The sequence below is a fragment of the Phragmites australis genome, chromosome 15 (genome assembly GCF_958298935.1).
Source record: "Phragmites australis chromosome 15, lpPhrAust1.1, whole genome shotgun sequence".
Taxonomy (NCBI): Eukaryota; Viridiplantae; Streptophyta; class Magnoliopsida; order Poales; family Poaceae; genus Phragmites; species Phragmites australis.
In genome coordinates this window covers 1,797,543-1,818,749 of record NC_084935.1, presented here as the reverse complement: position 1 = coordinate 1,818,749, position 21,207 = coordinate 1,797,543, and the positions used below count along the sequence as shown (strand labels likewise).

At 39.6% G+C, this 21,207-nt stretch overlaps 3 protein-coding genes across 5 annotated transcripts; 2 read left to right on the top strand and 1 right to left on the bottom strand.

The window, feature by feature from the left end:
- Positions 1-1,005: 1,005 nt before the first annotated feature.
- LOC133892705 (F-box protein SKIP5-like) lies at positions 1,006-3,668 on the top strand. Its single transcript, XM_062333621.1, has 5 exons — positions 1,006-1,237; positions 2,116-2,260; positions 2,334-2,412; positions 2,557-2,615; positions 3,155-3,668. Exons 1-5 carry the CDS (start codon positions 1,132-1,134, stop codon positions 3,498-3,500), a joined length of 735 nt encoding a protein of 244 aa, XP_062189605.1. The 5' UTR covers positions 1,006-1,131; the 3' UTR covers positions 3,501-3,668.
- A 1,271-nt stretch (positions 3,669-4,939) lies between these two features.
- On the top strand, positions 4,940-9,076 carry LOC133892703 (E3 ubiquitin-protein ligase DIS1-like). 3 transcript variants are annotated; one of them, XM_062333620.1, is made up of 5 exons: positions 4,940-5,170; positions 5,273-5,426; positions 6,954-7,175; positions 7,632-8,018; positions 8,454-9,076. In XM_062333620.1, the coding sequence occupies exons 3-5, from the start codon at positions 6,978-6,980 to the stop codon at positions 8,772-8,774; spliced, it is 906 nt and encodes a 301-aa protein (XP_062189604.1). In that variant the 5' UTR covers positions 4,940-5,170; positions 5,273-5,426; positions 6,954-6,977; the 3' UTR covers positions 8,775-9,076. The 3 variants fall into 3 exon arrangements, with proteins under 3 accessions (XP_062189604.1, XP_062189603.1, XP_062189602.1); XM_062333619.1 differs by lacking the exon at positions 5,273-5,426 and having other exon boundaries at positions 4,951-5,170; XM_062333618.1 differs by lacking the exons at positions 4,940-5,170; positions 5,273-5,426 and adding an exon at positions 5,756-6,123.
- A 5,410-nt stretch (positions 9,077-14,486) lies between these two features.
- On the bottom strand, positions 14,487-15,596 carry LOC133893662 (uncharacterized protein At5g39865-like). Its single transcript, XM_062334750.1, has one exon. The coding sequence runs from the start codon at positions 15,423-15,425 to the stop codon at positions 14,802-14,804; it is 624 nt and encodes a 207-aa protein (XP_062190734.1). The 5' UTR covers positions 15,426-15,596; the 3' UTR covers positions 14,487-14,801.
- Positions 15,597-21,207: the final 5,611 nt, after the last annotated feature.

The window sequence follows — 21,207 nt, the reverse complement described above, 5'->3', positions numbered from 1 at the left end:
ATGTGTAGGGTGTACCTAATAGAGGATATATAAAATTAGTTTCACTTAGAGTTTTATTAATTTCTCCATAATTTTTACAAAGTTCACCAACATAAAATAAACATGTTAAGAAAAAGCACTGTAATTAACTTTTTCATGTCTAAAATTATTTTTCCTACACAAAGAATTATTTAAGGAAACTAATAAAAGTGCTTTTTTCTGATTTTGGGGGTGTGTTGGATTAGTTACGAATTAATCTAGCTGTAACAAATTTATTCAATCCTGCACGTTACAATAACTATTTCACGATCTCATATATTTTTAGAAGATACATGATCATGTAAGAAGACTAATAAATTTTCTCACACTTTTTCTTGAGTATAAATAATGTTATCATATAGATCATGTTACAAGAAAACCAATAAAATTTGTTTCACTTAATTTGAAGCTCAGATGAATTAGTTATCAATTTTACAAGAAAACCAATAAAAACCAACATGTTCATGTTATACTTGTGAACTTTGTAAAAATATAGAGAAATTAAAAAAAATTCAAAATGAAGTGAAACTAATTTTATAGATCCTCTTAAGATACATCTAAAAATATATGTGTTTATATGTTAATATTTATCTTGATATGAGTTAATAAATGAGCTATATGTTTTTTAAAGCACACTTTTTGTTTTTTCAAGTTTCATCTCCATAAAACATAATACAAATGATATATTTTTGAAAAAAAGTTACAGAAGGTCTTAAAATTATCTTTAGTATTTTTAAAAAATTCTATGATTTTTTTATATTTTTTTATGCTATATCAACTAAACGCTATCAAGAGAACAGATTAAGTTGTCACCACGCCAGAACAAAACTAGTTAGAAAAGTAAATTGCACTGTTTAAATAGTTTAAAGAAATGAAATATCTAATTTTATAATTTAAAAAATAAATAGATTTGAGCAATAATTGATGGAGACAATATAAATTTTTTTCTTCTTCTAAGGCGGTCGCGTACCGAGTGGACAGGGCCGGCCGAAGTGGCTAGCTCTGCAGGAAGGGCCCACAGATAAGGGGGTGAAATCCGGGCGTGATGTGAGATATCCCGTGTAGCCGTGCCCTCACCGTCGCCAACCTACCTCTCCCGAAGGGGAGAGAGAAATGGGGAAGCGCCGGCGCGCGGCGGGGGAGGAGCTGATTTCGCCGGTGAACAGCCTGGACGACGGCTGTCTCATGCATATCTTCAGCTTCCTCAGCCCAATCCCAGGTTCGATTCGCTCTCCAAATCTTATGCTTCCACACCTTCCTAGGAGAAGCAATCGAGGGGCTAATCCGGAACTGTTAGGAACTCAACTCGCGTTCCTAATTCATTGAGGATTCGTGGCGGAAGCGAAGAAGAATGGGTCAAAATTGGATTTTGACCTTTTTTGTTTTCGGGAGCAAGATTGGATGTCGGGAAGATCTGTTGAGCTGGATAGTAATTTGATGCGCGCAGGGTGACAAATCTGTGGGATTGCGGATTTTTTATAGATTCTTGTGCTGTTTCCTTAAGTTGATGCTCGGTTGGCTGCAGTTATGCAATTGCCGTGCGGTCTTGGGCAAAAATATGAAGATGGCAATAAACGTTCACACGGTTTATTGCGTAGTGGTTCGTTGAAGCAGATAGTTTGATGGCGTGTTTCCCTTGTTGTGCAAATTGGTATAATTTGGTAGCGATCTATTTGGTGTTTGGGTATCATATATCTAGAAATTGAGGAAGCTTTAATTTGTGCTTACCTTGCCACATGCCGTCATACTGTCAGGTTCTTGCGAAATGTAGCTTTCGCTCAGATGATTGTTCTTGTAAAATGTGGCTTGTTCTCAGACAATCGTTTCAAAGAAATATTTTTAAATAGTTACTAACTTACTATACCACTAGGTGAATCAGTATGATAGAAATTTCTATGTTTGTAAGTTGATTGATTCGTGGTAAGACTTAAGAGTCATCTAAAGTTGATATGTTTGAAATTTGAAGTTTTCTTGCTTTTAAGTATCTATATCTTTGCCTTCGTTGTTTGTTGTGGCAATCCTTCTTATATATTTTTTGTCACTGCTGTTGTGCTTTAAGATGAGCTCCTTTTAGCAATTTCATTGTTGAACCTGCAGATAGGTATAACACCGCCCTCGTTTGCCACAGATGGCGCTTCCTTGCTTGTCACCCTCGGTTATGGTTGCGTGTTGAGAGGCCAATCAGAGATGTGATGGAGCCTGGAGTCTATCCAAACCTTGAAGCTGCTGTTTCTGCTGCTAGGTTTGTTTTCCCTCTCTTAATTTTCATTGTGTATAGAAGATTTTATGGCTGAACTCCATTTACCTTGTTCAAGGCCTGGCGACACCATTCTTATCGCTGCTGGTGGTACCCATGTTGCGTGCAATATCCAAATAAAGAAGCCTATTTGCATTGTAAGTTTCGCCATCCATGTTCCTGAATCCTGAAGATCTCAACGGAGATTTGCTCTGATGAATGCTCCCTGCTTGCTGCACCAACCCATTTTTTTTTTGTGGGTGCAACTGGGAACCCATGTTTGTCGTTTACTGTTCCATCAGATTGGCGGGGGTGCACTTCCTGATGACACTGTATTAACCTGTTCGCGTGGCTCCGACAAGTAAGTTTTTTTCTTCTGTGGCTATCTATTCTGGTACTTTTTACTTTTCCTCCCTGCCCTCTTCTGCTGCTCCCTGATCATTTTATGAAGTTACTATAATGGTCCATCTCTACAAGATCGATTATCCCTTCATGTTCTTAACTTGACTGACTTCACCTTTCCTGCTCCGACTTGGATGATGAGTCTTCCTGTAGCTTTACACTAGCAGCATGAAGATTAGGTTTGTTTATGCTAAGTGCGGCTGCTCTTCAGTATAATTGACTCTGTGCATCCATGATTTATGCTGTGCCACAGTGGTGAAAAGAAAACTTTATCTAGATATGCTTGCCTCAAGGTTATATCTGCCTGATAGTTGAGTGGACATGGTTGTAGTTTCAAGGTCCTTGTCTTTTTCTACTAAATTGAGGTAGTAGTGTAAGTTTGGTTTGCTTCAGAAAATGCTGAGCTTGCAAACTGTTATATTGTCGTGGTTGTGTTGCCATTTTTTTTTCATACAGTATCTCAGTCTTACCTATGTTTTCTTTCAATGGGCTATCTAGTGCGTTGGAGTTCCTTTCAACATGCAAGATTGCAAATTTGACTATTAGAGCGGAACTTGGATGCTGCTTGCTGCATCGAAGTGGTAGATTGACTATTGAGGAGTGTTTGCTGCAGTGTGAGCAAAACCCTCTGGACTATCTGTCATTTCCGATAATCAGCACAGCTATTGAGTGCAACTCATTTTCATCACTCAAGGAGCAAGGGCACGGTGTAACTGTTGTTCGCACCCGAATTGAAGGGGGTGCGAAGGCCATCAGGACCAATGGAACATTGGCACTACAGCGTGTGCGGGCCATCTATTCCCGCAGCTCTGTTTTCTTCTGGTTTGAAGTAGGAGAAAAGTAGAAATGCCTGTACACTAGCAATAAGCTGTTGTATTCTTGTACTTCAGTATCTGTATCATTCTAGCGTTTGGCAAACTCATGTGGCTCTCTTGTTTGTTGTAAGTTTGTAACTCATAATGACTACATGATGTTTGAATCAACAAGGAACATGCTGCTATTTGGAAGTCAACCTTGAAGAGTTTGGTAGAGTGTATAAATTAGCTGAGTTGTCACTGATAAAATTTACCCCAGTTCGTGGATCGGCAGCCCAGGTTATTGATTGGCCGATTGTGATCTTCATGTGCTTGAACGATGAAGACATTCGGGCTTTACCCTGCTAATTCTACTTGAAAGATCGGTGGCCATGTAACACTTACTGACCTGTTGTGTTGTGGTGTTGTTGAGGCAAGAATCAGGTACTGGATGTCCTTCAGATTTACAGTGAAGTTCTGTTAATCACCGGGCGTATACTGTTACTGTACATGTGATTTTAAGGAGTTGGGTGTTTCATTGTTGTTCATTGAGACAGGACTGACAGCACGACATATTTCATGTCTGAACTGAAGCAGTGGCGATTGAAGCCATGTTGACCAGATACTGTTGAACGTAAATGCATAATCGCTCAGGCTGTACACAGCGGCCGCTGTCCTTTTATTGGTACAATAGGTTGAAAACTGTCCCAGAGTTACTAAAATGTACAATTGTGTGCTGTATTTTGTCCTTGTTACTGCTTGTTCAGAAGAAGTAAAACAACGGTTAAGTGGAGTAAAAAAAAGAGTGAGGTGAACGGAGGCTGGATCCGTTCTAGTTAATCGTGTCCTTTATTTTTAATAGAGAAACTTGTGGTGAGCTTGACAGTATCAATTTAAACAAGTTGCAACGGTTGTCTCAGACCAGTGGACCAGTAAGCAATTTACATTTTCAGGTGTACGCGTCTGCCACACTAACTGCTGCCTAGCTCAAAACAGGTCAACACATCTCATCCGTTCTTGTTTCATTCTTGGAACGGTACGTTTCATTGGATGATTCAAATTTCGTTTGCTTTTTGTTCAGTGTCTGGATGTGCGCTCTGCTAAAGCTGGCTCTTGTCTTCAGAGTCGCCAAAGCTGGCTTCTACTTTCAGTTCACCATGTTTCTGATGATGTCCCAAGTTGAGGCGACCTCGACTACAAACTGTAAAATTCAATAGACATAACATTGCGTTCAAAAAAAATAAATAAACAGAACATCACAAAAGAACAAGGTATTAACGTTTCATGGTTTTTGACACGAGATTTTGACTATAAGATATGAGTACTAAAAATCAGTGGATTTTCAGTCTTCATTTACCCCTTTTCTGCATTTAAGAATTCGGAAAAAATGGAGTAATTCGTTTTTACAATTGATTGATTGCTGCATTATCTGCATCAAGAAGGACCACACTCCCCACACACTTATGGACAGTAACACGAAAATACAGTAAAAAAAAAAGACACTTGTGTTACTTATAAACCCCTGCTTCCAAACCCCGAGGAGGGAAAAAAAAGACACCCATAACTCTCTGAGAATTCGGAGGGAGAAAGAGGCTTTAATTCGAACGCTATTGCCTCCTCTCTCGAACCCTTCAACACAGTGGCATCACGCCAAAGCCCAACCGCCGGAGATCGAATCCTTCGTTTTGGTATCTCACTTCGATCGCGCCTACCCTCTGAGGTGATGCAACTGTTCTCGCTTGTTCTGTTTCGTTGTTTTTAGTGGGGATCTAGCCGTTTCGGGGGAAATGTAAAAGGTTGGATTTTTTTTTTTTTTTTTTAGGGGGAGGATTGTGAGATGCTCCTGAGGTTCTCAGTTCGGTTTTGTTCAGATGTGGGCGTGAGATCGGAAGTGCGGGTGCGTAGTGCGCGCCTGGTGGTTGCTGATTGAGATTTTTGCTAGGTTTTGGGAAGTTGGCGGCTTTGGGACTGATCGGGTACTATCTTCATGTCAAGATGTGTGATTTTCTTGGTTGAAAAACTGCTTTTCCCGATTAGTGTGTGCTTTTATTCGGAGAAAATGTATTGCGAGCTACGGTTGATAATCATTACTACATTCTTTGGATCTCTTGGCGGTGCTTGTCAGAAGCTTTTATTTTCTTATCTTAGCTTTAGCACTATAATTTGTGTGAGTGTGTCAGGTGTGAGACTGTTTTATATTTTTAAAAGACTGATATTTGAATTATTACCTTTTTGGTGCTTTATTAGACATTTAAACTTGCGATGATGTGCAACCATAGTAGATCATAATTGTTCATGTGTCTACAATTTGATGAAAAGGTTTAATAGGCTCAGGCCATGTTAACTTCTGTTTTCCTTCTCTAAAAATACATTAGCTTTCAAGTCATGATTTGCTAATCTTGTAGGTAGAGTGATGCCTATATCTTTCTGGCACCACGTTGCCATAATTTTGCTGGTCCACTGTTTCTGTATTCCCACTGCCAAAATTAATGGTTTCTGTCAATTGGCAATTATGAGGGATACTATGTGTTGCTTAGATTCTTTACATGAGGAGGAAACAAACCTAATGTGATGAATTGCCTTTCGTGTTTGGGTGGTTGATTGCAACTGTAAGCAGCTGCCGGCCATCTGCTTTTGGAGCAATACATGGTGTAGTGGAGGTTGATGGAAGTGGTACCCCTTTTCCCTTTCATGTTCTACCACTACATCATTTGCCTCCACCAACTTTCCACCCCTTACATCTTTGTTCTCCTCAGACCTGCATTCCTCTTGCTCCTTCCAGTGAATCAATTGGGCCTAGATTAACTGATAAACGAAGCTTTCTTGTTCTTTGCTATATTTGGGAAGTGATATATTTTTTTAACTGAGGTTATGGCTATCGATTGTTCGTGCAATTTCCTCTTTAACCTCACTTGTCAGCAAAATATAGGTATAGCGAGTACCTGCTGAAAAGAATTGATTCAAATATTTATTCAAACTGTAAGCAAATGAATGTCTAAAAAATTTAAACTGAGTGGGTACTGGAAATCTTTGGGTTTTTTTTTTTGTTTAAAATGGTCACTTGAAAGTTCTGGGCATATACAAGGCATCATGACACTTTTCTGTGTGTAGTAACAAATCTTAGGCCATGTTTGGAGTGTGTGAATTCTTCCCGTCCGAACTGTTTCTTTTGGAATTCCTGCTTTCAAAACATTGTCGTATTAGGTCAGATCTCCAAAGCTTCATGTAAGGTCCAAACCCATGCACGCCCATGATATTCATTTCACTAGTGTTCTGTCTTAAGTGTAGTCCAATTATATTATTATTGCCTTGGGGATTAGCAAATGAACTATAGTTTTCTGCATCCAAAAGAAAGTGATGCAATTTGATTAGTCAATGGTTTATTTATTATCTTCAACGATTATTGTGAATGATAAAAAATCTGCTTCAAACTTTTTTTGATCTTTTCTTGTTAACTTACATGCCTAATTTTTCCCCTCCTGCTCTCCTTTTCCTCCAAATAGGGTTCTGGACCTAGAGGTTTCCCCATGGCATCAGTTACTTATATTGATGATAGCCATGCGGAGGTTACTGATCCTACAAAGAATGAGATGTTGGATGTCACTGAACTTGTTGGTGATCTTATCCAGCATTCACCAGAACCAAATGTGACAAGCTATGGCAATGTGCGTGAGCTACTGGAATGCCCTGTGTGTTTGAGTGCCATGTATCCTCCAATTCATCAGGTACAGCTTCTCACTAACTTCAATTACATTTAGTCAAGCATCTACTTTCAATATTCTGTCCTTGTTCTAGTATTTTTCAAATGCCATCTGTATGTCAATATATATGAATGTTGGGAATTTGGGATAGAGTTCTAGTTTAGGTAGAGTATATGCAGTCGAGAATTTGCAGATAGGCTTTCTTTTTTAATTACTTTTTACGAAGAAATTGCCAACAATCGACCAATCAGTCACTGTTTAAAATGGTTGAACATACACACTTCAATTGCTCCTTTTCATTTTTCACATTGTCTGTGATATCATATAGATTGTTTCTTTTCAAATGATTCTTTTTGGACGGACTCTGACATTTGGTATGGTCCATTATATTGAACGTAACTGCATAATCTTAAGCCCTAAAAAAGCAAGTTGAGTTTGTATGCTTATTCTTCAGCTATGTTTTCACATGTGTTTGTGCAGTGCTCCAACGGACATACTCTGTGTTCTGGATGCAAGCCAAGGGTTCATAATCGCTGCCCAACATGCAGGCATGAACTGGGTAACATAAGATGTCTTGCTCTGGAGAAGGTGGCTGCATCGCTAGAACTTCCATGCAAGTACCAGAACTTTGGGTGCTTGGGCATATACCCTTACTATTGCAAGCTGAAACATGAATCACAATGCCAATACAGACCCTATACCTGTCCGTATGCTGGATCTGACTGCACAGTTACTGGTGACATTCCATATTTAGTAAATCACTTGAAAGATGACCATAAGGTTGACATGCACAATGGAAGCACTTTCAATCATCGTTATGTCAAATCAAATCCTCATGAAGTTGAGAATGCCACCTGGATGCTCACGGTAATGCTCATCAAGCTCTGTACTTCATGTTTTTTGTATTTTCTTACATGTACTGATTGACCTGGATCTTAATTCTCAGTGTAGTTATAGGATGCCATTTTTTTTTTGTAAACATGAAATTCTGATTGACCCGAATCTCTGGGATAATTTTGCCTATGTAGATTCCGATTGACCTGGATCTTAACACTATGCTAGTGTTTCTTTTCCGATTGTTAACCAAGTGCACATCTATCAGTATTACTAGCTAACCATTATTAGATCTATCACTTATGATACTAACTACTCACACAAAGTGAACGCTTGCCATCATCAGTTCTGTCACCTTTCTTTGGGTAGAAGTAGAATATGATTATACTACCATTTGAAGCCTGTCTTGTGTTTTTCCTTTCCATGGTAACTAGTATGTGGTTAGCTAATTACAGAATCATCCTCCAGGTTTTCAGCTGCTTTGGCCAGTACTTCTGTCTGCACTTCGAGGCATTCCAGTTGGGCATGGCACCTGTCTACATTGCCTTCCTCCGGTTCATGGGAGACGACGCTGATGCTAAGAAGTACAGCTACAGTCTCGAGGTTGGAGGCAGTGGTCGTAAGATGACATGGCAAGGCGTCCCTCGAAGCATCAGAGACAGCCACAGGAAAGTTCGGGACAGCTACGACGGACTCATCATCCAGCGGAACATGGCCTTGTTCTTCTCCGGTGGCGACAGGAAGGAGCTCAAACTGCGGGTCACTGGGAGAATCTGGAAGGAGCAGTGAATTGCAGCAGCCAAATGCATCTGTTCCTCTTGGCAGCCATGAAGCATGGATCCATGATGAATCAGAACTTATGCGTATGCGAATTGATGCTAGAAACTAGGACTTGTAATCCTGTAGACTGTCTTAGCTGGTAGTTAAAATTTGTTATTTATGGATGGTTATCTCGTGGCACTGTTGTAGAACCAAATTAAGGCAAATCTCTCTTTGCTTTGAACCTCTGAAGAGTCAAGAGTTGACCATAGCGCCGCTGTAGGCGAATCTTGACGGCGACTCGTGAAATGTAAGTGATGTAGCTCGGCTCCTCTGTATGAGACTCATTCTATGTCAGACCACCATTGTTTCTGAACTCTGGTCAATGAACTAGCACTCATAAATCTGTAGCAACAGGTATTTGCATGCTGGTGAGGTTTGAGACTGTGTCACTGAATTTACTGCCCCTGTTAGTGTGTTCCCCGTATTCGAAGAAATTACCGCCTTTGTTTTCTCAAGCGTGTTTGCAGCACCAACGGCACTGGGTGTTTAACTGAAGGACGATCGATGTGCATGTCGCGTGCTCATGTGAGATTCAGACGCTGCGCAATCTGGAATCAAGATCCGGAAGTTTGAATACTTTTTTACTCGTGACTCGTCGAGCCATTTCCTCCGTCCGAGGTGACCGCAGAGCCGGCGGCAGACGTTGAGCGAGCGCCCCGGGAAATGGGAGCAGTGGGTCGACATGCGCATCTCAAACTGTCAACCTGTACAAGAGGACACATGGTCTCGTGAACAAACATGAACTTTTTTTATGGAACTGTGTGTGCGATGCAAGTTCGGATTCCAGCAGGCTCCCCGGGCCCTCGCGTTGCTGTCCAGGGGAACGACGGCACGATTACGTGCCCTCATCTTCCGCTCTACCTTAGAGAGAATAGAGCGCAGGTTTTCATCTATGCCTTGAGACACCTTTAGGTTTCCAAGACCCAGATTCTCCGAAGGATAACGAGCACCACCGAGTTCCAAACCGTCGTGGCGAGGGTTCCCTGTTTAGATATTCGGGTCAATTTCGTAGTGTAGGCCTTCCCTGTTTAGATATCTTGGTATCCCTATGTATCATAGAAAGATAAGCAATAAAGATCGGTGAATAATAGGGAATATATTTTAAAAGAAATTGAGTAGCTTGAAAGGCAAACTTTTGACTGTTGGGGGATGTTTAGTTCCGATTAATTCAAATTTAAGTAGCATTATGATGTACATGTTGTCCTTTTTTAGTTCCTCGCAGAATTCATAAGAAATTAGATTACTATAGATCAAGAATCTTTTGGCAAAGCAATGAACACAAGAAAAAAGTACCGCCTGATGAAATGGGGAATCTTATGTAGACCTAAAGACCAGAGTGGCTTAGGTATAAAAAATATTGATGTCTACAATAAATGCTTGCTTAGTAAATGGCTTTTCAAGCTTATAAATGAAGATGGGATGTGGCAACGATTGCTGAGGAAAAAATATTTATAGAATAAAATAATAGACGAGGTGACATAGAAAACTGGTGATTCCCATTTTTGGTCGGGCCTTATGAAGGTCAAAGATCAATTCTTAAGATTGGGATCTTTTCATCTTAACAATGGTACTCAAATTAGATTTTAGGAAGATTCTTGGCTTGGAAGATCAAGTTTTTGAGATCTTTACCCACATCTATACAGGATAGCTAGAAAGAAAAATATAACTGTTGCAGATGTGTTAAAGTCATAACCCTTTAATATATCCTTTCGTATGGCTCTAGTATGGCTAATTTAGATTGCTGGAATTTTTTTTCAAAGTTGGCTTTTGTGCGTCTTAATGATCAAAAGGATGTGTTTAAATGGTCAATGCAACCTTTTGAAACTTTTACGGTATAATCTATACACAACATTTTGATGAAAAGGGTTTCAATGGTACATATTATTTTTCGTGGAAGTTAAAAATCTAGGTTTTCCTTTGGGGTCACTCTCACAAAAGATAACCTTTTTAAGCAAAACTGGTATGGTAGTGTCCAATGTTGTTTTTTAATAGTAAGAAGATTATCTAACATCTGTTTTTTGATTGTTAGTTTGCCAAGTTCATTTGGAGAGTGGTGAAGATTGCTTTTGGTATTTCACCTCTAAAAAGTATTTCACATGTTTTTGATGACTGGTTATGCAATATGAACCAAAAGTTGAAATCCTAAATTTTGATTGGAGCAAGTGCTTTATGTTGTGTCATTTGGCTAACTAGGAATAAAATTGTTTTTGACAAATCAAAGTCAAACACTTATATGCAGGTAATCTTTATGAGAACGTATTGGATTCGACAATGGTACTTGCTACAAAAGGAGGAGGCAAGGCAACAAATAAAGTGAGCGTGCCGTATTCTGGAGACTATGATAATAAAGATTTTCACCAAGCATGGATAGATATTTACTTAGGAGGCTCCATCGTTAAAGTTGGTTTTTGATCATGTTTATGTTTGGTTTTCTATTACTTTTGCCATTTGCTCAATGTAATAATAGATGGCTATGTACATGTCTTATGTAAGGTCGGAATAAAAACATTCCCTTATTAAAAAAGTCACCTGCAAAAGCTTATCTCGCAAGGTAGCTAGTTGAGCCGCAGCGACTGCGGTTAATCCGGAGCGCAAGTGCAAGTTCAGCTCATTTCGGAAAATATTCTTCACTGCGATGTTTGGTTTTGTTGTGTGTGAGGACAGTTGTACCCAAATTTTCAGGAAAGAGAACGATCAAACCAAAAAGAAGTGGAGGCACCATTTCGAACGATGACAGAAGTTAGAGAGCTATAGGTGTCGAGATCATTAATTTTCCCACGGTTTCAGTTTTCACTTGTATCAGACAGTGTTTGATCTTTGTTTCTGGACTTTTTATTTGTTTTTAGTGCTTTGAGTTATGTGCGTCTTAATTATGTAGAAGATAGAGTGGACTCTCGTATAGTTATATCGCAAGCTATGAGACACTGACCTCCGTTGCATGCATCCTCTCCTGTCCAAGAGAACACGCGTATTCGCTTTTAGATCGCAAGAATAACAGTTTTAGGAAGGAACATATGGTAATACATCTGTCTAGTTTCGATCCGTACGATCCAAATGTTTTAGTACGATAGTTTTACTTATCATCTTGATAATTTAGATAGATTTAGATTAATTTAGAAGTCTTTGTGTTTCAAATATAACATCTTCGGATTAATCTTTTTACACGGATCGAGGATAAAAATGTAAACATGGTGTTATACGTATACGAGTCCGTCCTACGAATGGATTGTGCTGTAAGCGAATTTTTATTCAAAGCCAACTCTCGCTGCATGAGTGCATGCGTGTCGATCCGTAGATGGGACATAGCATGGCGTGGCACCGAGGGGAGATCGTAGTGTTTGTCTATAGTGTAAGCAGTAAGCTACCAAGGGTGTCAGCCTTGAAGAGGGAGAATATAATACCCTGGTCCATTATTATTTCTGGTTTTAACCTATATGATCTAAGTGTTCCGATGTGGTGAGTTTAGTAGTATCTTAGAACATCTTCAACGGTTTTCCTTCGCGAAGTAATTCTCGTTTCTTTTGGGGCTCCAATGGCTTTACTTCATGATTTCCTTTACGAAGGGATTCTCTCTCATTCCATCAAGCCCAAAATTCTCTCATTTCCTTTCACGGTTCACTTTTAAGTGAAATTGTTGGAGATGAGAAAAAATAAAAAGAATGAGAATGGTAAAAAAAATCAGAAAAAAATAAAATAGAGAATATGATTAGAGATAGTCTCAGTAATCTAGATTAGATAGATTCAAACCAGCTTATAAAGTCTTTACGTTCTTAAATATAATATATTCGGATTAACTCTTTTATACAAAATAATAATAAAAATATAAAAAATATTATACATATGTGAGTCCGCTCTATAGATGGACTGAGCTAGAAGAGGATTTTGGTTTAGCTGAATCGACCAAGATTGAGATTCAAATTTGAGAGACATTGAAATTCAAGTCGATCAAGGTCAATTTAGGTATAACTCAATTTAGCCTTGAATTATTGATTTGAGTTGGATTGGAAGATTGATTTTCAAGGATTGAATTGGATTAGGAAATTAGCCGAAAAGAACTAAACATGATTCGAATTTCAGAAATATTCAAATTCAAATTGCCGCACATAGAAACAAGGACACGGAGAAACCAAAATGCAATTGCTCGAGTTGATGCAGGTTTAAATTTAGAAATTAACTCCGGTGATTTTTGGAATCATAGTTCAATAATAATATACATGTACATATGATTTTTGGAATCATAGTTCAATAATAATTTAGAAATTGACTCCGGTGATTTGTATTCTCTGGTATTTTTTATTAGTACACTTTAAATAATATTATCTACTAAATCGTTTATCTGATTTGCGATTTGATGGTATTATTGTATTTATTGTAATTAAATCAACAAAATAAGATCTCGTATGATTATATTTTGATTAAAAAATTAAATATATGACAAGCAGGACCTACAAATTTTGGTTAATACCATCCAAATTATATCCGTAGAACCAAATAAAAAATTAGATCTCTAACCATGCTATCAAACAAGAAATTGAATCACCTCATCCCACAAAACATAAATGGTTATATCTCATCTAACCTTATCCTTAACCTCATCTAAGTTCTATTCATCCAACTAAACAAGAAATTAAATCGTAATAATCGTACTATTAAACAAAAATTGAATTATTCTATCGAGCAAAAACATAAATGTTCGCACCTTTTGGCCCCGCCGGACAGCGAAAGCGCGCTCTCGGCTCGGCTCTCGCTCCCTCGGCCGAAGGGCGTGCTCAGCTGCTGGCCGGCACGACGGTAGTGGTTGCATATAAAATGCGAATGAATCTGGCTGTGTACGTGGTTTCGAAATTTGAATGGTGTCAATCAAGTCATGGAGTGAGGAATGAGCTTGAGATTTTGTTCTCAGACATGAGATGATTCACGTGTGATTAAACTATGAAACAGAAATAACCAGAGAACTAAGGAAACTAGGCCTCATTTAGAATTGATACCAGAGAACTAAGGAAACTAGGTCCATTCCCCCATCATAAACTGAAAGCAGGGTAACCAGAATTTACCCCTTCCCAATTTCAGTGAACAAACTAATCAGGGAACATGCACATTTGTAGTACTGGACAAAATAACCAGAACAGACTTTATACCAAGCATTTCCCTTGTTACTTGTTCTCTTGAGTGTCTATCATAAGAAAAAGAAATTTCATGTTAACAGTGAACTAGTTAATTCCACTACACAAGTAGGCCCGAATGATGCAAGACAGAATGAACTTATAGTTGCATCAATCAAACAGTTTTTTTCTGAATGAATTGAGAAAAGAATCCCTAAAGACTTTATGTGGGGCTTGTGGCTGCAAAGTTACGTTCAAGATTAGTGCCCTTCCATAAAGGAACGAAAACTGGCTAAGTTAGAAAAGAGTCAAGGGCAACATGATTACAGTTAAGGAGCTTTATTTTAGTTAATGCAAAAGAAAAGGAGTTTTAACATAGTACAGTTGGATCATCTCCAGATCACATTGTTTTGAACTGCACGCATATATAGCGCATCTAGGCATCTAGCACTCAGAAAGAAAATATCTTTATGAAGTTTTAGTATTTCTTTTTATTTCTAAATAGAACATCAAATCTAGAACTAGTTTAGCAAGAAATAATAGAGCGAAATCAAGAACTAGACAAGAAACGAGCCAATGATCACTCCAAACTTAAATATTTACATTGATTGAACTAATAGCATTGTCAATCTTCCATATATCACATATATATACATACAAGCTCGGTTCTTATTATCCAATTGCCATCACCGTATGACAATTTTGCAGCAAGGAGCCAAGAACAATATGTTCTTCTCCATAAGAAGCAATCCAATTCCCAAATGATCGGATATACCCAAATCCCACGCCAAGAAGCGAAAGGTACCTCTTTTTTGTTTTTCTCTTGATTCTAAAACCTCTAATCCTTTAATTACTAGCACGAATGGAACGGGAAAGATCGCATCTTTGACGATCAAGAACAGCATTTAGCGCAGCGTACCAATCCGTTCTCGTTGCAGTCACCGCAGCGTACAACGCGATCTTCCTCCTCGAGGAACAACTTGCGGCTGCCGCCGCAAGAGAGGCAGGGGACGAACCGGACGCCGCCGCAGGCATCGCAGACGAAGGCAGGGTCCTGGCCGGCGGCGCCCTCAAGGAGCCGCCGGAGCTGCCCGGTCTCGTGCAGGTGCCGTACCTCGTCCGCGCCGCCGACGAGGCGCCCGCCGATGAGCAGCAACGGGAGCGTGAAGGCGCGGCCGCGCGCGGCGAGAAGGTCCTGGAGTTCCCGCCGGAACGCGGCGTCCATGGACACGTCCCGCTCGTCCACGGCCACGCGGAACCCGCGCAGGATGGCGCGCACCGCGGAGCAGTCCGCAAACGTGCGCCGCACCCCGCGCAGCGACGTCGTGTAGAGCACCACCGCCTGCGGCCGCGCGCGGGGCTCGTACGCGACCTGGTGGTGCCGCCGCCACTTGGCCGCCGACGGCCGGTGGCCCTGGTGGTGGTGATATGTCAGCGACCGCGCGAACTGGAACGGCTTCTTAGCGAAGCTCCCGCCGCCGCCACTGCCAGCCGCCACGCCGCAGTCGTCCTCCATCTCACGAGCCGCCGGTGCAGCACCAGCCGCCGTCGCCGCCGCCGTAGGAGAAGGTGAGCTTAGGTTCTTGGTTATGGCGGTTACCCAGAGGTGAGGAAAGGGGGAAGAAAGCCAGTTCCGGAAGCAAGCAAGAAAGAAATGGAATTGGCCGGGAAGGGTTCAGAGCCGCATATATATTTTCTTGTGATGGTGGAAATTTTGACGGTGTTCTTGTTGCTCTCGTTTTTTTTTTTTTTTTTGGTGTTGGTTTTGTGGTAGGAATTAGGCAACGCGAAAAGGTATTAGTACTAGCACTAGTAAATTTTGGGGTAATTAGCAACGATTATTTTTTTGAGTAATGATTAATTTTTTGGGCAATAACTAATAACCTTCTTCTGTTTCGTTTCTTGAATTTGAAGCGATGGTTTCTTTGATTAATCTTTGACGTCGTTACCTTGGGGCGTGGATTCGGTTCATTCGGTACTGGATTGCTTTAGCAGAATGGATCATCTTATATCTAATTTAGTTAGGTAGATGATCAAATGTTACGGTGTATTATATCTAGTTTAGATAGGTAGTTGCTTATTATGATGTGATTTTTTATTTATATTTTTAATTAATTAAGTGTTTTTATTTATTGGACTCTTTTTTTATTAATATAATAGATAATTTTCCTAATGGTTCATTTAAAAAAAGTTTGTTGGTTGTTAAATTGAGTGGGGTTTGGGTGTTGGAGTTGGACCCGTTATAGCCGTGTAGTGGGCGGGCGTGACTTGTGCAAAAGGGTACAGGAAGGTTCGTGGACGTGTTGCCGCTCAGCTTGAACGTGAGGCTTATTTTCTTTTTCTTTTTTTAAATCAGGCCCCTTCTCGGAATCTTCACGGAGATTATTTAAGAGGAAATATGAGGCGCCTAGAGTTTAAATCTGGACGGACTCAACTTTACTGAGCGATCTTGTCACTGGATTCCATGTCCGTCAGTTTTATCATTTTCTTCATTTCTCTTTTTTTTTTCCTTTGTCTTTCCTGTGAACCACATTTTATTGGTGTCCAAATACGAACAAATCGAAATGGGTATTCTTCATTTTGAGTCAGGAACTTTAAGCACCTTTTTTTTAAAAGCAGGAACTCGAATTGGAGATATTATTTCACTGAAAGGCTTCTGTAACTATAACATGAGGCAGGCATGATCTGACGAGGTAAATCATGCACGAAATGCCATCAGAGCCATTGCAGATGATCGTTAAAATTTACAATTAAAGTTGCGCGTAGTGTATGTCTACAGCTTGAGAAACATAACAGCACCCACACAGTAGCAAATGTTGGAGAGCATAAGCTCTTCTCCGGAACATGGTCCTGGATCATGGAGCAACATGCATTGCATCCAGTGTGGATCCAGCAGGTGGCACTGTGGGCGTGGACCACTCAAGAATTTGCACTAGCCTAAAGCACATATAGGTATGCAAGTTTTTTAAGATAAATTTTAGACTTAATTATATTAACATGTTAAATTATATTAAGTTAGGTCACCTTACCTAGAATACTAATCCGCCACTTATTGCATCCGTCTTGCTCAACTTCTTTTCTTTTCGGGCCCCAACTCATATGGCATCCTAGCTGTTCTCTATAAACACCACTCCATGATCGATTAATGCGTTGCTAGTTAGTACAAACATGGATTTGATGGTGAATCGTTGGCAGTTGGAGCATCAAGGTTCAAGAGATGGCAAGTGTGTAATAATCTGATTTTGCCATGCTACTGTCGTTCGTTCGACAAACTGAAATAAAGGGAAATTTGGACGCTTGGGTTTGTTTAAATCAGATAAACCATTGAGTATCTTTAATATTCAAATAGTAGTTTTTTGCAAACTGTATCCAAGTATCAAACCATTGAGAGACTAAATCCAAGGACATAGCAAGTGGCTCATGCTAATAGCGTAGCTAGCCTCGTCATAATATTTTATCACGATAATCTTTAATTAAAAATTAATCCTTTTATTATTAATTTTATTTTACATGGACTCTTTTGTTTATGTATTTTGCTTCCCAAGTTGCATAGAAATCAAACTGTTAATCTTCCATATTTTTTAATTCCAAATTTAGCTATTTATTAATTGCATTTGATACGAACTCTTTAGTTAAATCTAGATTGTTAGATGTTCATAATAATAAATGGTCTTAGATTCTTTTTTTTCAGATTAACATGATAATTTTGTGATCTTAAGAATAAACATGGTGCCTTCTTTTCTCCTATAATAGATATATGAAACAAAGGGAACCAGAGAGATTTCTGAAACTTGAATGTGAAAGGCGTGCTTCTGACAGAGTTCAGAAGACAGCGAAGTGAAAGGGCTCAACATACGAGCTACGAGTCGACGACGACTGCAAAACTGATATAAAATATGCAACTGGCACCGGAGAAAGACTAGGAAAAAAAATACAGAAAGACCTTTGGCTTGTCGTTTTTTTACAGTTGATTTGGTCGTGTCACGCGGTTGCGTTCGTTATACTTTTCAAGAAGCAGAAACAGAAACCAAGTGAGTCATCTGCCTTCTTTTGTTCCTCCCCGTGCACTTAACAGATCAAATTCTGAAGCCACAGAGCATGTAGCAACATTGAGCATCCGCTTCTTTTTGATAAGCTGTCGATCAAACAGTCATCATGAAGAGCTTAAAGTCACTGACGATGCATGGATTAGTCTTCCAGGGTAACCAAATTGTTCTGTTTCCTTAGTGCTATACTATAGTCAACGTACGATGCCTATGAAAAGCCTGACGTAAGCTCACATATCACTGTCCATTGTAGCCTTGATACTGAGAATACTTTTCAACCATTAGTATCATCCCCTTTTGCAACAAGAACTGTTCCATTTTCGATTGGGAAATACACCAATAATTGTCTATTTTTTTACTGCTTCTGGAAAGAGACAGATTGTTTAGTTTGATCCATTGGACCGTATCGTTGAAAATGAAGCCTGAACCTCTTTCTTATCTTACAAAGATCCTCTACGTATCAAACTTGTTGCAAGAATCTCTACGTTCTTTCGCTGAATAGAGCATACCTGTATCCAACTCCAGAGTGAGAGCAGGAAAGGCAAACATGCTGTCTTGCAGGGAGAGAGAGAAAAAACATGGCTTACACATGAAAGAGAGTGAGCCAGGGGTTTGGCACAAATTGGAGGATGCCTTGTAAATAAAGCTAGCGAAGCCGAAGCTTTCTAACCACAGGGCAACAAGAAGGCAATCTGATAAGGATATCTAACCGACTGCTCTTCTGGGAAAGATGAGCCATCTGTTGTCATCAGCCAGTACGGTCCCCGTGATGAAGTTCCCAATGACAAAGTGCAGAGAAAAATTGCCAAGGAATAGTTGAAGGCAACCGGATCACTCGAACTGTGAACATTCTAGTGTAGCACATCAATCGGTTGAGCCATGCGTGTTCTTCCATAGCTCTCCATGTCTCAAACTGTTCTCGGGATCATGGACCACGGTGCTGCTCCATGCCTGTCCGCGTTGCATTGTTTGTCTGGTCTCCATTGGTTGATCAGTCGTCCACGTCGCCTTTGATTTGTGTCGCTGAACCTGATCTTTCTTCTCGATCATACCTCACTGTCTGTGCTATGCATCTGGCCTCTTGGATCCATCCAGCAGAAAGAACGAATCAGCAGAAGCACATTGTGAGCGATGGGCCAGCGATATGACTGGGCAGCACGCAATCATGCCAGGAAGATGGCAAGTTCCCTCGCAACAAGCAGATGATCAGTCATGGAGAGCGGAGACAACGGCAAGGAGACAAGCAGGATGATGAGCAATGCCTTGATGGGGAGAGAAGAGATCACGACGAGTTTACGACGTGCTTGGCTGCTTGTGTTACGTGACACACACAGGTGACGAGTGCTCCTCGCCCAATACCATGGTTGCTATATGAAGAGTGAACAGGGTAAGATGCTTGAGACTTTTCTCGGTTTATATTGAAGGCCAAATTAGGCACCACAAAGTTTTTAAATATCTACTGAGGCTATCAGCTTATCAATATCAGTCCAAACTATCAAAATAGAGCTAATGACTTAAGGGAGTCTGTCCAGCTACAACTATCCATGAGCTCAAAAGCACAAAACCATCTGCAGAGCAGAGTAGCAAGACTCTGAGACAAAGATAGAGGAAATCTACAACTTAATGATGTCAGTGAGAGTCTTTTGAGTAGGTGCAAAACTCTTCATCCATTCTAGCATGCAGAAGATAATCTTCTCAGCTTCAAGCTTCGAGCCCTTTTTGAGTAGCAACCGCTATTTTTGCAGAAAAGATATCCCAAAAAATATAATTTCAGTCAGCTTGTTTGGAAATATCTTTTCAATCATCATTTTGTTCCGCATATTCCAAATAGCCCAAGCTACACTGCAGACATAAACATGCTCAAATGTTTTTTTAGAAAGGAGACATGCTCAAATGTTGTGAAATACTAAATTTACTAGGTAGCCAATTCACCCCTAAATGATCCACCGACAATGGGTATCCATCCTATCCATAGTCATCCCTAATGCAACACCAAATAAACTTGAAAATGTAACATCTAAAGAAAATATGGTCAGCGGTCTCCTTCTCTCCACATATACAACACAACTCATTACCCTTCCAACCTCTTTTCTTTAAGCTTGCTAACACCTGTAGCTTGTCCCGAAACATTTGCCAAAAAATATTTTAATCTTCAGAGGTATGCCACACTTCCAAGGATTTTAGCTCCCTTGCTAACCATACCTCTAAAGGTTATAAATAAATAAAAAGATCTCGTGGAGAACATGAAGATGCTTGAGACTCTATGTAATTCAGATTATCATCTTAGGTATGGATTAATGCGACTTAATTTTCAGGTGGGGTGGGGGGCATTTTGCTAGCTGTCAACATAGAGGTGTTTGATATTGGTAGTATTTCTGAAGAAGATTTTTATGTCCAATTTCATCTAAGACATAAAAGATGACGGTTTCCTCTGGATTTTGGTGGATCTATATGGTACAGATCAACCAGAATACAAGGATTACTTTTGTCAGAATTGGTTTGCTATTGTAGCATTGAAAAACTTCCTTTATTGATAGGAGATTCAATTTTATACTGAGTCCGGCAGAAGAAAAATAATGATAAATATGGTCGTTGGTCGTTCTCCGTTCTATCAGGACGGGTAGGTTTAGTGTGTGTTCCATATATCAGGCATTGGTTAACGACGGGGTTGTGCCCACTAACGACGTGGTCGTGTTCCATATATCAGGCTAAGCTTTGTGTCTGGCTGGACTCATTTTAAAATCTAACGAGACGAGTCAGAGTTTTAGCTTATTTAGATAATAAGTTAGCTCGCGAGGCAAATAAGCCAAAGTTATCGTCTGCACCATATCGTTATTTTTAATTGTGATCATCAGTTCGCTCATTGATCATCTTTATCTTCGATGGAGAGGCTTCTCACCAGCCTACTTGATTTTATATTGGTCAGCTCCTCGTTACGATACAGCTCTTATTTTTTCTCTTCTCACATCGATCATTCTTTCAAGCTTTGCATGTATAGATGTATATGTGGAGAATGTTGTTTCTCTTTTTTTTAGGAATATTTTGTTTCAGAAGCTGAACATATATAGGTAGATTTATCTGTTGTTATGCTGCATGTGGATTTGAAAAATTTTCAGAAGAGATTCAATTTACAATAATTATACATCTGATTAAACCATGCAAAGAATTACTATACTTGTATATGTCATTGTTATTATTGTATGATTTTATCGATGTATTTTTTTCATTAGATGTTTATATTATTTTATCCTA